This window comes from Coccidioides posadasii, chromosome 4 (assembly GCF_018416015.2).
Source record: "Coccidioides posadasii str. Silveira chromosome 4, complete sequence".
In the NCBI taxonomy this organism is placed as follows: domain Eukaryota; kingdom Fungi; phylum Ascomycota; class Eurotiomycetes; order Onygenales; family Onygenaceae; genus Coccidioides; species Coccidioides posadasii.
This window is the reverse complement of record NC_089410.1, coordinates 3050719-3066437: the sequence shown is the minus strand read 5'-3', so window position 1 is coordinate 3066437 and position 15719 is coordinate 3050719. Positions and strand designations below refer to the sequence as shown.

The following is a 15719-nucleotide window of genomic DNA, read 5'->3' as shown; positions in this document are numbered from 1 at the left end:
TAATATAATCACAGACTATCCCAACCGAGAAACGCCCACCCGCTAAGGTTCGTGCAATAGCGCCTCGTATAATATAGAGATGAAAAATAAACATAGCCGATGACTTCATTCCGAACCAGCAAGAAACGCAACCATCCTATACGAAATGAGCCGACGCATTATCAATCCCAATTACGCCATTCATCTCCGTTCCGCCTCACACGGCCAGCCAGGTCGTGAGATGCCAGACCGTATTTAGAATTTGTATTTTGAAGCCCTCGATCCTCATCAGAGCTCGTGCTATAGCGGTCAGAACCACCGCCTGTATCACTGTCATCATCGCCGGGCGTGGCCCGGGGAGATCTCGGTGCCAGAGTCTTCATCGAGACCCCGGCTGGAGAGTGACCAGTCTCATCTGGACCGTCGTAAAAGTGAGAAGTACCTGAGCGCTCGTCGTCTGGATGCCACTCTCCATAATATGGGCTGTGTGATTGTTCTTGTAGCTGTTGTTGCTGCTGTGATTGGAACTCTTGCCATCGTTTTGCGCGACGATTTTCAATACTCTGCCGCGCCTCCAACCACTTTGAACTTGGTTCCCAGTGCCAGCCGTCTCCGGTGGTGCTGAAAACTGGCAGAAGCCAAAAAAGAGGGTTTGTGCCAAATAAATCAGTCAAATTCCGTCGCCAGCCGAGATCGAAGGCATTTGGCAATTTTTCTGAGTCCTGTTCATCCAGGTACTCTTCATACCTGTCTCGCTCTCTATGTCGCTCCAGCTCCTCATAAGATCGATACAGAGATTGTTGGGCCGGGGAACGGTAATCGCTGACATGTTCATTTGGATCGTATGTGTCGCCTAGCTGCGAAGGATGAGGTCTCCGACTCGGAACAGTAGGCGATGGTCGCTCCTCTCCTTCCTCCTCCCTAGTAACACCCGGTATTGCATTGGCATGCATGTCAAGTAGCTGCTGCCCATAATTATGCAGGGTGTTACCGATACCAGCATCACGACTTCTATCGTGGGATGCTAATTGTCGTCGCTGATTGTCAAGGGTCTTCCTCAGTGGAGAAAGATATCTCGTCTTCTCGAGACATTCAATGGTGGTCAACCCACGCATTGCCAAGCTGATATGCCAGGCAGTAAAGCCGGTCAACACTAGACCAACAACCCCGGAGATTATTGCCAGAAGGATGACATTGATCGGCAGAGCATGCTCGACGTAACGCGTCTCCGCCAACATTTCCTTCCATACCCACGTTGCCGAGACTGCTAAACATACATAGCAAAAGACGCAGGTGTATATTAAGAACAACAAGAAAGCCTTATAATTATAGAAACCGACACAGGTCGACAACCACGGACAGTGGTGATCCATTTTCAAAACACATCTCTTGCATGTTGAACAATGGTGGGCTCTGTCTGGTTTGGGGCACTGGCATTTTTTGCAGTATCTTTTCCCGCCCGAGGAGCTAACGGTCAGCGCACTGTACGCGGGGGTCTCAGTTGTCGGGAGGTGACTGTATTCGTGTCGACCCAACCGATTCGAAGATCGAGCGTTAACCGGAGATCCGGGATCCGTAAACACGGCGATGGTATATGAGGTACCTAGACAGATATAGAAAAATATACCAATTATAGCGCTAGTGCTCCCTATTTGTTTGGGATTAGAATCTTCAAAACAATTTCAGGCCGTTGATCGCCAAGACAGCAATATACCTATCCAGCTATTCTTGGAGTATCCGAAGCCTACTGTTGCCTGTATCCATACGGCCCATGTCGAGAGGCCGCAAACAAACGCGAGCGGGAAGTATTTTGCGGCGCCGCATATGAAACGTTCGCATTTCCGAAATAGGCGACCCGACCGGCGCTTGTTGGGCGGGCTTGGTGGTTCCGGGGAAGCAGAAGCAAATGCATCCATAGTCAAAGAATAAGACAAAGGTGTTCACAGGGCGTTACACCAGCGTCATCGCGGACAGGAATCAAGAAGATCTCGGGGATGAGCAGCTCCAGGTTTGGGCAGATACCTCGGTTCAGCGATGGACGGGTTTCGGGGAACGTAAGGAACGGCGGTGAACGAGAGAAACAGAGCGCTTGCTAAAATCAAACAGCAGCAAGGGGAGTCGCCTGTATTAGTCTGATGGTAACACGCAGTCTTGTGCTTCCAAAGGGCTGTCGGTCGCGATGAGACGAAACGTTGCACCGCCACATGATGCCCGCCCATGCCAAGACCCCGCTTAGTCAGGGCTCCGCTCCTCGAGACACGGACGCAGGGACAGATGCGGACGTAGACACGGATGCAGATCCAGATGGAGCGTGGTTGATTGTGCAGGACATCAGCAAGCATCCACGTCGGCTTGTATCTCCCCAAAGCCCTGGGTTCCCGGATCTTATTCCTCTTCAAGGAACAAAACAAACGCCTCGTTACAGATATAGATCCTTGAACGCAGGTGAACTACTCAACAGTTTTTCATTGCTATGATTGCCTCTCCCGACAGCGGATGCAGGAAGTCCCTCTCCAGGCGGCGACTAAGTGGTAATACGCACACTACCTGACATGTTATGCTCGCAGGGAAAGACAATGCCGTGCAACTGATATCCAGAATATCCAATATAATCCAATTGGAAATAGTTTATTGATATGTCCCCAAGATCTCTATCACTCGTGGAATGGGTCCGTCCGCCCCGCGGTCACTGCAGGAACTTGTCCAAAGGTCGACCTTCAGATGATAGTTACCATTCCCGCCCGCCACGGTATTTCCATTCATGAAACGGAGGTGATGTAATCCCTCCCGCTTGCCCTACGTATAATATGTTACCAGGCATCGGACACGGGGTGGAGCCGCCAGAGTAGATATATCTGGCAATTGATATCCATGGAGCGTCATAAGCACGCACGGAGTTCATTTCCCCCAAAGCCTCAAATGGTAGTGGCTCCGTTCGCAAGTCTTATGAGAATTGTCGCAGGCCAGCAGGTATAAATGTGAGTAACAAGACCACCTTGATCCAAACTCCTGTCCTATGCGTTAGTCCACAGAAATATCATCGGGGTCCGATCACAGCATATTTGGAACCCATTGGTAGACTTATCTTGACTTCTGGTATATTTTGGAAAAAGACAACCATGATCACTCACAAGGGATTTGTCTTTGCTTTTCTTCTCTTCAATTGTGAGTTCAATTTTCACGTAATGTCTTCTTGCATATTGAAGCTGACAAGTAGAAAAGTGCTCCTTCCAGCCATTGCTGTATGGATTCCACCTATGTCTGTTCAATGCTTCGAACATAGCGACTGCGCCTCGAATTGTTGTGATTTAGAATTGAACATGTGCGACAACACTCCTGAAACACGACTTAGAGGGTGTAGGTTTCGCTCCCGTCGACTCAGATATGTCAAGAGGGAGGATCCGCCACCCACAACAACAGCTCCGTCAAAATCAACAGCTCCACCCGAGTCATCAGCCCCGCCGCCTGAATCAACAGCTCCGCCAAAATCAACAGCTCCACCCGAGTCATCAGCTCCGCCGCCTGAATCAACAGCTCCGCCAAAATCAACAGCTCCACCCGAGTCATCAGCTCCGCCGCCAGAATCAACAGCTCCGCCAAAATCAACATCTCCACCCAAGTCATCAGCTCCGCCGCCGGAATCAACATCTCCGCCACCAGAGTCATCAATGCAACCGCAAGAAAGCCCTCAACCAACAGCAGGCCAGGGCGGTGCGGGGAAACAATACATTACTGGTCCATGTAGCAGAGATACGGACTGTCTTTCTGGATGCTGTGGCTTCAATACCGGCGTATGCGAAGCACCTCTTGACACGGAACGTGCTGGGGGATGCGGACGTGGGGATTCGCAGCCCAATTGGTCAGCTAGCATGCTGTACCATGAAACTTCTGCTCCCACTCCTTGATAAGCAACGCACACATGGGTGGATGGGATAGGATGAAGGCGAAAGAGATTGGATTGCTGTTGTGCTTTTGTATTACAACAAAGGCGGCCTCGTGCCGGCAACGGGGTTTTAGTTTCTGACATCCTGTATTACATGCATTGATGTGCGGTTAAAGAAAATTTTAAGGTGTTCAACTATCAGGTCCTCATGTCAAAAGTCTTCGTAGTTATTAATTCTTTATAATTGGAGCTTTGCCCGTATCTACCTCATCGGAAAGCCAGAGGCTCGTCGAGTTCCCTTTCGGCTTACTGTCCAATAGGCACGTCCCATGCAGGCGGAAACGTGGGTTCGCTCCGGGTCGGGCCGTCCGCTCTTGAGTTTACATATGTACTCGTTAAATCTAGGGTACCCGGTCCCCATTGACCTATTTGGTTACAGTACCTAAGGTCAAGGCCATTTTTCGACACCACGACACATGCTTTTCCAGGATTGTTTTTGAGAACCTCCCTGTCCACCTGTGATTGCTGCTAAGGAGCTGCATTCCCGTACCCCGGGAATATCATGTGGTTAATGTGTATATGTCCGTCGTCGGAAGCAACGGGAAGGATGAACATCCCCGCAACCCCGCTTTCCCGTGGCGGAGTCCCTGGCATTCGTGCTCCGCCCCACGGTATGCCGACAATAAGGAGAAGCCGAGAGTCCGTCACAGTTGGTGGGGTTCGGTATAAATAACGTGGTTTCGTCCCGGCAGATCCCGTGGGCACAATTGCACGTTACCTTCTCATCCAGGCATTGCAGACCAGAGAGACATAGAAACCATGGCGGGAGAAGACAAGGTCCATTTCTTCGACATCACCAGCATCAATGAGGGTATGTACGCACCGCGACCCCACCATCTTATCCCAAGACACAGTCGCTCACCGATTCGACGCAGGACCCCTCAAGGCGTGGTCTCCCAACACCTTCCGCACCCGCCTCGTCCTCAACTTCAAGCGCATCCCCTACACTCAATCCTTCCTCTCCTACCCTGATATCGCCCCAACTCTCCAATCCCTCTCCGTTCCCCCAGTCACCAAGCAATACGTCCCCTACGCCCTCCCCGCCATTATCCACAAGCCTTCCCTCTCCGCCAAAAACCCAACCCACTTTGCCATCAGCGACAGCCTCCAGATAGCCCTACACCTCGAATCCGCCTTCCCAGCACCCGAGTACCCCTCCCTCTTCCCGACCCCGGCAAGCTACCCGCTCGCTATGGCTGTCCTCAAGCTCATGACCGAAATCATGGCCAAACAGTCCCCTATCGGCCTCCCTAAGGTCCCCGCCTACCTCGACCCTCGCGGCCAAGAATACTTCAACCGCACCCGCGCGCAGCTCTTCGGCAAGCCGCTCCCTGAATTAGCCGCCAGGGATGACGAGCTCGAACGTGTATGGGAGGCTGTCACGGAGATCCTGTCCACTCTCGGGACCATGCTGCGCGGCGAGCCGGGGAAGCAGAAGACCGGTCCGTTCTTCGAGGGTGATAAGGCCGGATATGCGGATTTGTTGGTTGCGGCGTTTATGGTGTGGTATTTGAGGAACGATAAAAATGATTGGGAGAGGATTATGAGCGTGGGCGAAGGAGAGTTTCAGAGGTTATGGGATGCGTGCTTGCCTTGGTTAGACGGTCAGGGAGAGGAGATTGAGTGGGAGGTTCCAAAGGCCTAGACTTGGTCTTGCCTAGAATATTTAGGATGAAGAGAGTTGCGGCACGACAGACATCATCGCAGGATGATAATGAAATGATATTCATGGAACAATGGCAATTTTTTTTTTTTTTTTTTTTTTTTTTTTTTTTTTTTTTTGTGCTTCTCTCGAGGGATAGTAAAGTAACATAGACATAGGTATTGTGCCTGCCTGCCATAGCACCTAAATTATGCAATGTAATTAGTTAAGCCAACCCGAGCCTCTTTCACTGCCGAAGAAGTTTTCAAGTTAATACAAAGCGTTCACATTTATTATATACCCCAGTATGCTTAAAGTCCAGTGCATCAAACAAAAAGGTTAGCACTCCTATTGCGCCATGCCAACCATCACCCCAAAAACACCATAGTAGAAAGTAAGGAAAAAAGGTGCAATTACAAAACAAAAGACGAGGGAAAAAAAAAAAAAAAAAAAAAAAAAAAAGGAATTACATACGAGAATCCCCAATATATATGTATTAACAAGAAAATGTGAAACAAGTACAATCGGGCATCACGTCATCAATGGGAGGAGGAAGGGAGGCTATCGATATTCATTGGTCTGTCGGGTAGGACAAGTCGCCAGCACTTGGATGTAAGAGCTAGTCATCCAATCGCGGTTACGCAGACACAAGTAAGCCACGACGATTGTTAGGGCTTGTGGTTGTGGTTCCAATGTTCCCCACGTCACACCAATTCTTGATCGGCTATATTTGATGGTGGGTCAGTGTATGTTTGTGTTTACCATGGAGAACAATACTAACCAGGCATGAAAGATACTTGCACCAAGAGCACTCTGACCGGTATTTGTAGAAGTTGTTGAGAAGGAGGATGAAGGCAATCAGGATGCCGACCAGAGCACCGGCTCGCAAGAGCCACCATGCCCACCAGAGGGGCTTGCGGCCTTTGAAAAAGCCAACTGGTTCTTTGATAAACTTCTTGGCGCTCTCAGCCGGAGATCCGTCCACAGACATATACGGTGTGGTAGAACCAATTCGTTCGCGTAAGGTATCAGGAGAGCGCATCAAACAAATACCAAGCGCCAAGCCCATTAGGAATCCGCCGATATGGGAGAAGTTGTCCAAACCTGGCAGTAATCCCAAAACGAAGGAGATAGCCACGGCAAGAATCATCATCAAAAGATACGTCATCGGCCTCCTGATGCTATTCCACTTGTAAAGGAGGTCCAGAACGCATAATGCCAGGATCCCAAACAGGGAACCTGACGCTCCAGTTGAGGCGATGCCGGGCGCAGCGAAATTACCACCAAACACGAAGCCGAATATCCCACTAGCGTAATAGATAATGGCGAACCTCCACCAGCCGATACTCCTTTCCATATCTGCTCCGATAACCAACTGCGCCAGGAGATTGACGCCGATGTGAATAAGACCGGCGTGAAGGAATATCGGGATAATAAATCGAAACCACTGATTGGGTTCGTCCTTGTCGTCGATAGACCCGCCAGTTCTTGGGTTTGGCACACCCCCAAGTCCACAGAGTTCAGAGAGCGTACACTTGTTGTCTGGGCTCTCCGGATCGGAACTTGTAGATTGGGGGCAGGGCCAGTTTATCGGCTCTGTAGCATCCTGAACGCCTTTCACATTCCGCATGCAGGCCACGAATCTCGCACCCATATTTATCTGGACATACGGCGAAGGTCCGATCATGGGGTTAAACTGCGGGCGAATCATGATGGGAGATCCGGTAAGTTGAGCTGATGTGCAAGCCTGTGTCAGCAAGCCGTAGAGAAGCGCAGGGACAAAGTGTGTAAAGCGCTTACCATATTTCGCGATCTCTGCGATGAAGACGGCGACTTGAATGATGGAAGTGATGTAGACAACCCATGGTATCTTTTTAAAGCGACTCCGTCTTCTGCGCTTTGGATCGCCGATCGGGGCATCTGGTACAGGAGAGGCGTTCGCGTACTGAGCAGGTGAATAATGAGTCTCGACGTCCGACCACTCAGGCCTTCCGGGCTGCGAAGCAGCGTTCGGTTTCAGCGGGATATCATCTGCGTAATCGTTGGAATTGTATTTTCCCCCACCACCTGAAAGATCATGGTCTGAATTCATATCATACTGACTCTGCTGTGGGCCGTAAGTGTTGGCATAAGGTTGGGCGGAACTCGGGCTTTGTCCATGGTTCCAGGACGGTTGCTGACTTGCATAGCCGGTGTTGTAGTACTCGTTCGCGGCCATGGCGACGGCGGGCGACGGGGCGGGGGTGAAGTGAGCGACTTGGATTGTTAAAACGAAGGAAGGACGGCAGGCGGGAAGCAAGGGAGTGATATAACAACAGCGATCGGACAAAGCAGCACAGCTGAAGGAGATGACATGGGGGGTAGTCAATGAAGATCCTGTTACAGCCTCACTTGCTGGGTCTTTGCTACGTAACCAAGCCAAACCTAAATTCAGCCACACATCACGTGATGATACCGCGGTTTGACCTCCCGCTTTCTGGAGTTGAAACACATAAGGGCAAAGAGAATGAGTGACTTGAGCCGGCAGCACGTTCTGGGTCTGCTTCTTGCCGGGCGACTAAACCGCGGCCCTGCTGTGTTTCTCATTTTTACGGAGTATGGGGTTCTTCTCTGCTCACGAGTTTCAGCAGCTCCACACCACTACCGGACTTGCTGCACCTGTTAGACGATAGGGGATCACTTCAGGATAGTAGATGACAGAGATCTTCGAGAAATTCTATCCACTAGCTCTTCGCACGTGGTAACGTCGTTCAGTCGAGAGTCCTACGGCGTCTCGAAACCCAATAACATCGTCCCGGATCGATTCTCACTTTTTTTTAAGACCTGATGTTCAAAATGCGCGATGGTTCTTGCACGATTGCCGACCAGGGGTGCAGAAGTTCGTTTCACATCATGAAACTCAGCTTCATGAGGTACAAGTTGCTACATCAGGGGCGTCCAAAGTCAACATTAGCTCGGAAATTGCCCTACTGAATGTAGCACACCATTGAGATTGACCCTCTGCGGATCTACCGTTCGCAGCGCCTTTTCTCCTCTATCCGATCTCGAGCATTCCAATATGCGGAAGCTTCGTTGTGGGGATGTTTTTACGCCCCTTTGCCGTACCCCGAGTATCAAGCTAAGTTATGAGGGAGAGCCATCCTTATGCCTAAAGGGGCAGTAAGAGAAGTTGTGCAGAGCTGTAGTCAGCCGCTACGGTATGCTGATGTGGTATTATAGAAGATCGGTTCGTCTTGCTTGTATGGTCGAAGGTTGCGTGTGCTTTGTACTGGCATACCGTACGTTTCTCAGATGAGACAAGTCAGGGCTGTTCACACGTCGGCGGCGAAAAAGATGTTCGGTTTCAATATCCTCTAGTACATATAAAACTCTAGAATCCTTATCACACTAGAATGCAATGATTCATGACCTCGTGATTGTCGTCGAAATAAGGCTGAGAGATTTCGGGAGTGCATGGCCATCAGGGTCCCGTCCCCGAATGCTTTAAGATACGTACAATCTTGAATTGCATGGCAGCAGAGCCTCAGCTCATAGTGCTGTGGGCCTTAAATCATAAGATTGCACACATGTTTCTTCCCTATCAAAGGGGCCGTCGTAGTGACAACCCCAGTTTGGACTGCCTCCGCATCCGTCGTCACTCTGGACTCTTAAGCTTGCAGGCGAGGAACGGTGCCCCCAAAACAGGCGTTTGTTTTCCTAGGGAGAGACGATGAGCAAGCTGACTCGCTTGCTCAACAAGCCAGAGGGTTGAAATTGGAGTGACGCGGTTGGATTCAGGAGCCGGAGCCACAGCCCCAGGCCCGGCAGCTTGAGGTGCTGGAGGATCTTCTTTTCTGTCCCGTCCCGCGCCCTGTTTTGCCTGAGGTGGACCGCTTTCCAACTGGTAAATTCTCCATCCTCCATACTGGGATAGTTCTCCAGAGATTTGCATTTCTTATAGAATATGTTGGGTCTAACGTTACGGAATATGGAGTACATATGTAAATATCGCCTCTTTTCGATCATTTTCTAGCTTTTCGCCTCCTTGACCACATAACTCGACCTTGGGCGATAGCCGTTGAATCCCCAACAATGCTTGAAAAACATTCCGCCACTGGATGGGTTTACTAAAAAAGCGCAATCCATTCAGCAAAACAGCGCAACTTACCCATGCCCTTTCCTGCTGTTTGTTCGGGGTCGGGCGAAGCCCATTGTCTTACCTTGTTTTTGTTAGTTGTACGGGATCAATGGACCAAATTGACACATACGTGTTCCATCAGTCATTGCTTCAGGAATTACCGTCTGCTGTAATTCGGCATACAGAGAAATTTCCCTGGTGGCACTTTGGGTCCTAATTTGATGAGGAAGAATACAGTTTAATTCCAGGAGGGTCTGTGATTGAAGAGATATTGCACCGCCCTCCCCAGAGATAGCTAAGCCTACAGCCAACTTCGATCCAGAACATGGGCGCAGGGAAGAAATGGAAGTCTGGACAGGAGGGAATAGGCTCTATCTTGAGTAGCAGATCCTACAAACGAGGATGGGTGTGGTAAAGCGTAAAATGTCCGTGTTGTGTGTCTCTTCGTGTCATCCTTGTCGTGCCTTGTCATTTCTAGTCTTTGGTTTCAGTGGAAGAAGGACATTTCTTCATCGATGCTTCTGTGAAGCCATCAACCAATATAGCTTACCTTCAGGGGAGCAGCCGTCTAGATCATCTATCAGTTTACGTTCAAGCTTTCAGGGCCAGAAACATCACTGCCTGATTGCTATAAATACACTCCTAAGTATATCTGCTTCCTGTCTTGGAGGAATAACGTACAGATTGCGTTCTCTGTCAACATCAACAGTTGGGCTAGAACAACGGACCCCTGAATCAATTGCTCTTGGTTATGGCAAATGCAAAGCCCGCGGTACGTGATTTGAAATTGTTCCCCGAACCTTGGAGTGTGCAAGTTCTGGAGCTTGGGCAAGCCGCATCTTTAAAAAAAAAAGCGGCTAGAACGCGAACTCAAAGCGGCTGGTCTTGACGTCACGCTTTTTCAGCTCAGCTCAAGCATTGACAACGCCTGCTATCAGTGCATGAAATGACCTCAGGGTTCCAGCCCGCGAGTTATCGAGATACAGAGATCGATAGCTCCACGATGAAGTTTCCTCTGAAGCCATTGATCGTGATATAGACGCCGAATCGATCATACACACAGAGCTGGCCCGTTTTTGCCCGGGCAAAGGGCTGGCCACGATGGCTGCTAGCAGGACACAGCCTCCCGATGAAGACAACGCCATGACCCGCCAACAACGCTCCCACCGCGCCCATCAGGAATTCATTTGCCTTGGCATGCTTAAGAACATTGTCGAACGGCGCGGCATCGACTTCGTCACCGTCGATGACCTTCGTTGCCTCGAAGCCGTCCTCATCTCCTCACTCCGATTCGACGACCACACCAACGTGCCCCCAGAATTCCAGCATAGCCCCGCGGGTAGGGAAGCCGATCAATTTCGAGCCATCATCTTCGGTCTACCGTGGCCGCTTAGAAAGGAGCTGGTGGAGTTCTTCGATTCCGAACCGCTAGAGCACAATCCGTACGTAGAGCGCTTCCGGCGCGGGCTGGAGAACGGGAACATGCGGTCGACCGGAGCTAGAGCGTCGTCCATGTTCATCGATCCGCAGACGGGGAGGCTGAGGGTGAGGCAGAGACCGGAGATTCGCGTTCATCGGGGAGAAACGCAGGTCTGATAATCGCCAGGAGCTTTTTTATTTTTATTTATTTACTTTTTTTTCTGGTCACACCTCTCTCGCATTTCTCTAAAAGAAGACCCCAAGATGAATTGTTTAAATATCCCTCCATCATGGTTTATCTGATGAGGTCGCGCTTTGGACGGTGGGGATACTTGAGCTGGAGGTAAAAGATTCGGCGTGGTGATCGGAATATATTCCGTGTGTAAAGTTTGCATGCTGTATTGTCTACTCTGTATGCGCCTTGCCATGGATTTGGGGTCCAGAGTCTGAAATTTTCGATCGTCGCTACGGAAGGGTCGAAATGGTGACAACGGCAAGACAGTGAGAGTATCACGACACGGCTTCTATCAAAACGAAAGCAAAACAAAAACCAATAATATTTACGACGCAGATTTATCGATTATACCCTGAGGTATAGATAGCATTGCTTAGTTTAAAAATTACCCAGGCCAGCTTAGGTTCAATCTAATTGTGTCAGTTGGTTATCTCCGTCAACCCAAAAAAAAAAAAAAAAGGCAACTATCGATCGTTGTGATTCTACTCTCAATCCTTCCAGCCCACTTTCTCAATTTCCCCGATAACATGTAAGACCACATCGGCTGCGGATTTTCCCATCAGTCGTATACTCTCGTCCAGTTCCCGTTCAACCGTCTCGCTAACCCCTGCATCATCACGGATACTTTGTGCAAACTTCTTCACCGGGAGAAGAAAGTTCTCGGTGAATACTGGAACCAACGTTTGGAGCTGAAGCTTCTCGCGCAACGCCTCTGATCTGCACAGGAAATAGTAGAAATTAAGAGCCAAAATGTAGAAAGTAGCCTCCTGGCTCGTGAACTTTATCCACTCGATCAATATAACCTGCGTCGACGAAGAACGTAGATTGGAGAAATCGTCTGGAGGCGGACTGTAGAGAGATTTGAAGAGAGTAGCGAATGATTCCACGTCTGTAAAGGGGCTAGATGCATCTGGGCCGGCCGGGGGGTCGAGGAGTTCTTGTTTCAGCCAGTTTAGGGCGGATTCCTTTGCGTATTTAAGGCCTTCATCGTGGAATATTTGTAGAATGAGGTTATACCTGCTTTGGGCGTTGGAGTTCGCACGGAAAATTTCAGAAGGTATCTTTTCGATGCGGCTGATTGGGCGCATCGGTGGGGCGCGTACACACGCCACCATAGCCAAAATGAGTTGACTAAAGTCAGATTCGGCTTGAGGGGCGCTGTCTGGGCCGCAGTGACTGGATGTCAGGGCGAGAGCCAGGAGAGAATCGAGCAGTGGACCTGGACCTGGAATTGCAATCTGTTCTTCCGCAGCTGCCTTCTCGTTATTCCCTAGGAAATTTGCAAAAATTATAGAGATATCCGGGTACATGGGTATGTCTATCTTGGGCTCTGTTGACCCGAAGAGAGCGGCAGTCGCACACCGTGCCGAAAGCAGGATGAGACAACCATGTCGTTCCAATGGAATGTCCTCAGGGGATTTTGGCATAGCCTCAAAATCCAGAGGCGCATCATGGTCCTCGACCGGATTGAGAACAACCTGAAGTAAGGTCTTTGTGTCCAACCCAAAGTCTCTGGATAGTGCCTACGGATTATGTCAGGAAAGAGCAATGAATTAGGTAAAAATCGAAGAAAAGCCTTACAATTATTTTACCCATGGTTGAATCTCTTTCCTTAGCATATTCTGCCTGGTTAAAATGCTCTATTAAGCTGAGACCTGGGGTTACAGCACCCGGGTCGAGTCTCTCTTGTACCCGCAAGGCCCATTGCATCCCTGGTGGCTGTTCATCTGTGCAAGATAGAAGGTACGCTTTCAGCACTTCTATAAGTCCGAACTGCACCAGCCTTTGCGTCAAAATTCTCTCTTGTGATAGAGCATTATCCGACTGCGGTTCCGCTTCGGGGTCTGGTGCTGACCCGCTGGTAACGCGAGGAACTACCTGCTCGCCTGCATTTCGTGGGGGAAGCGCCGGCCTCTTGTTACCGGATATATCCCTTAAAAATTCGAGTATCGCTGCGGTGGTTTCAACCGTGGGATACTCCGTATATGCTTCCAGGGCAGCATGAAGAGAGGTAGCAATAAACCGACTTGGATATTTGGTTTTTATCCTGGAGTGCAGAGTGGCGAGCATGGAGACGAGGCTGTTGAACTGCAAAATATGCAGTGGAATCCGTTTCTCCGCGGCATGCAGGGATGTTGCCGGGCTGTCCTGCGGTACACCTTGTTCCTCGTCATCGCTGATTCCTTCATCATCCGAAGGGTGCAGCGTCATCAGGGCGTCTGAAACGCGAAGGATGACTTCTCGTGGATTTCCCAATCTAGAAACATCCTGGAGGCATTCTTCTGACGCCGGTAGCAATGGGAGTAACAATTGCACGAGATCCCAGCCAATGTTTGTTGTCAGCGTTTCATCCTGAAGGAGGCGATGAAGCGTGGGGAGGCGGGCGGGAGTCAGCTGGTATTCAAGAATTGTGAGATAGCTAAGATAGTCAGTGGCAGGAGGTAAAGCCTTGACAAGAGGGTCTTCGTGGTCCTCCATTGCCACGTTCTTTTGCGGGAACTATGCACGTTCTCCGTCGTAACTTGGCAAAAATGCCTGTCTGTCTGTTAATTCCCCGCAGTTGGTAGGGATGTAGTCTCCCTGGAACCAGTTGAACTGCTTGGACAAGCAAGACCAATTTCGCAGCAACTCTGCGCAGTTAACTATGTTATTCCTGGATTTGAACCTGTAGTGGTTATCCTTATCCTCGTCACGGTTCGCCACGCAAATCGTCGAGGTGGTCCGGATTTGACGCGTCGTTTGCGATGGGGGAGTGTTGATCTCCCGAAGGCTGGTGATGTGTAAGCACGGGCCGGTTTTCCTCCCGGGGAAAAAGAAAGTGAACTGCAGTTCACCCGTTCACACGTCTTCCGAGCCTCCTCCCTGCAGCGACCTCACGACTGTCCAGACTGCAACAGCAGGGATTGTGTGCATCGTCACAGTAACCACTGAGTCACAGGAGTTATTTTATTGACACTGGATAACTGATATGTACTTTTCGCTCCGCATTCCAGACAAAGGCCTTCACCACCACTTCTTGGACAGTTTTATACTCTGTACTCTGTATGGAATCTGTATAACTTCCCCAAACAACAACTTGGTGCTGGGACACTCTCGGAATATGTCCCCTCTTCCGTGTTCCCGGCGCGATTTGAAGTCCAGCCGACATTTGCGTCTATAACTAGTCACTGTCGATCAAAATTTATGGGACCTTGGCCCACTCCGCCGTCCGTAACATGTACTCCCGTATACGGAGTACGGAAAACGGAAGACGGAGTCCAACGAACGGTCTGGCACGCGTTGGCAACTTGTCATCTCCGTTCTGAGGAATCGGATATGCAAAGGCAGGTTACATATTAGCCATGGCTTATTTAGCACGAAGATTAACGGGAGATTGGAGGGAAAAGCATGAATGGTGGCTCCTTGCTCTGAAGAACATCTGGATCGATCCTGGTGCCAGGAATTACGGCAAGCTGCCCGTCCAGAATGCTGCACCGGCTGGCTCTGGGCTCCACAAAGGAAAAAGCAGCGTTCGATACGCAGATGGTGACGCTGTACCGTAACATAGGTACACTCTTCGTACCCGGTACTCCGTGTTTGTGCATTTTCTAGACCTAGAACACGGATTTTTCATGGTTGGATATGAATGTCAAAAAATAAGGAAAAAAAATTCTCAATTCAACAAGCACTCCGCTGGACGAACGACAGGAAGCAAGGAAACATCCATAGTTGAAATAAGGTGCTCCGCTCACCTTTCGTCGGAGCCGTCAATCGTCCTCACCCGGCGAAGAAGTACCTTATATTGACGTTCTTGGCTTCATGCGTCACCGTCGTCGCCGTCACGTACTGTAACAGCACAACGAGCCGCCACAGACTCACAAAACCACCAATGGCACGTTGCGGCGGCGCTTGGCGGCCAGCCCTGTGGCATTGTCGATGATGCAAAACCAGACACTTCCATTGAAAGGAGTCTCTTTTGGTTAATTTTGCAAAATTAAGCCTCCACCGAAAGCCATCCAAAGCAAAAAATATTAAAGAATTAAAAAAAAAAAAAAGAAGAAGGAAAAGACAAGGATGGTAATCTCAAATCCAAGCGAGTGCCTGATCGAGATACCCACTGCCCCCATGTGTACGCCGTAGACCCTGGCGGCTTTCGCGATCTATCTCCGAAGCTTTGTGATGATGTCCAAAACACTTAGAATTGGCCAATCAGCACCGGCCAGCATGCTTATATATCACCCGGGAGATCCGGATGCTGGGCTGAACCGTCTCACCAGCTCCATCTAAGGGCGGCCTTTTCTTGTGCAGCTCTGCTTCTCCCCGAATGGCCTCAAAAAGTCCTTCTGCGAGGAAAGAAATGTCTCCATGCCAGACCCCGGGTCGAATGAGCTCTGCCACATCACCC

General features: G+C 50.0%; 6 protein-coding genes across 6 annotated transcripts; 3 read left to right on the top strand and 3 right to left on the bottom strand.

Moving 5' to 3' along the window:
* Nucleotide 1: 1 nt before the first annotated feature.
* PFA3 (palmitoyltransferase for Vac8p) lies at nucleotides 2–1217 on the bottom strand (the record flags this gene model as incomplete). Its single annotated transcript, XM_003067348.2, has 1 exon — nucleotides 2–1217. The coding sequence occupies one exon, from the start codon at nucleotides 1215–1217 to the stop codon at nucleotides 162–164; it is 1056 nt and encodes a 351-aa protein (XP_003067394.2). The 3' UTR covers nucleotides 2–161.
* Nucleotides 1218–3098: 1881 nt separating this feature from the next.
* On the top strand, nucleotides 3099–3884 carry D8B26_007865 (uncharacterized protein; the record flags this gene model as incomplete). The annotated part of the gene is made up of 2 exons (XM_066125662.1): nucleotides 3099–3144; nucleotides 3202–3884. The coding sequence occupies 2 exons, from the start codon at nucleotides 3099–3101 to the stop codon at nucleotides 3882–3884; spliced, it is 729 nt and encodes a 242-aa protein (XP_065981746.1).
* Nucleotides 3885–4155: 271 nt separating this feature from the next.
* D8B26_007864 (uncharacterized protein) lies at nucleotides 4156–6180 on the top strand (the record flags this gene model as incomplete). Its single annotated transcript, XM_003067347.2, has 3 exons — nucleotides 4156–4733; nucleotides 4798–5545; nucleotides 6084–6180. Exons 1-3 carry the CDS (start codon nucleotides 4682–4684, stop codon nucleotides 6178–6180), a joined length of 897 nt encoding a protein of 298 aa, XP_003067393.2. The 5' UTR covers nucleotides 4156–4681.
* D8B26_007863 (uncharacterized protein) lies at nucleotides 5298–7905 on the bottom strand. Its single transcript, XM_003067346.2, has 4 exons — nucleotides 7365–7905; nucleotides 6346–7298; nucleotides 6039–6288; nucleotides 5298–5768 (listed from the first exon to the last, which is right to left on the bottom strand). The coding sequence occupies exons 1-3, from the start codon at nucleotides 7780–7782 to the stop codon at nucleotides 6202–6204; spliced, it is 1458 nt and encodes a 485-aa protein (XP_003067392.1). The 5' UTR covers nucleotides 7783–7905; the 3' UTR covers nucleotides 5298–5768; nucleotides 6039–6201.
* Nucleotides 7906–10242: 2337 nt separating this feature from the next.
* D8B26_007861 (uncharacterized protein) lies at nucleotides 10243–14542 on the bottom strand. Its single transcript, XM_003067344.2, has 3 exons — nucleotides 14170–14542; nucleotides 12917–14105; nucleotides 10243–12858 (listed from the first exon to the last, which is right to left on the bottom strand). The coding sequence occupies exons 2-3, from the start codon at nucleotides 13811–13813 to the stop codon at nucleotides 11824–11826; spliced, it is 1932 nt and encodes a 643-aa protein (XP_003067390.2). The 5' UTR covers nucleotides 13814–14105; nucleotides 14170–14542; the 3' UTR covers nucleotides 10243–11823.
* Nucleotides 10783–11277, top strand: D8B26_007862 (uncharacterized protein; the record flags this gene model as incomplete). The annotated part of the gene is made up of 1 exon (XM_003067345.2): nucleotides 10783–11277. One exon carries the CDS (start codon nucleotides 10783–10785, stop codon nucleotides 11275–11277), a length of 495 nt encoding a protein of 164 aa, XP_003067391.1.
* Nucleotides 14543–15719: the final 1177 nt, after the last annotated feature.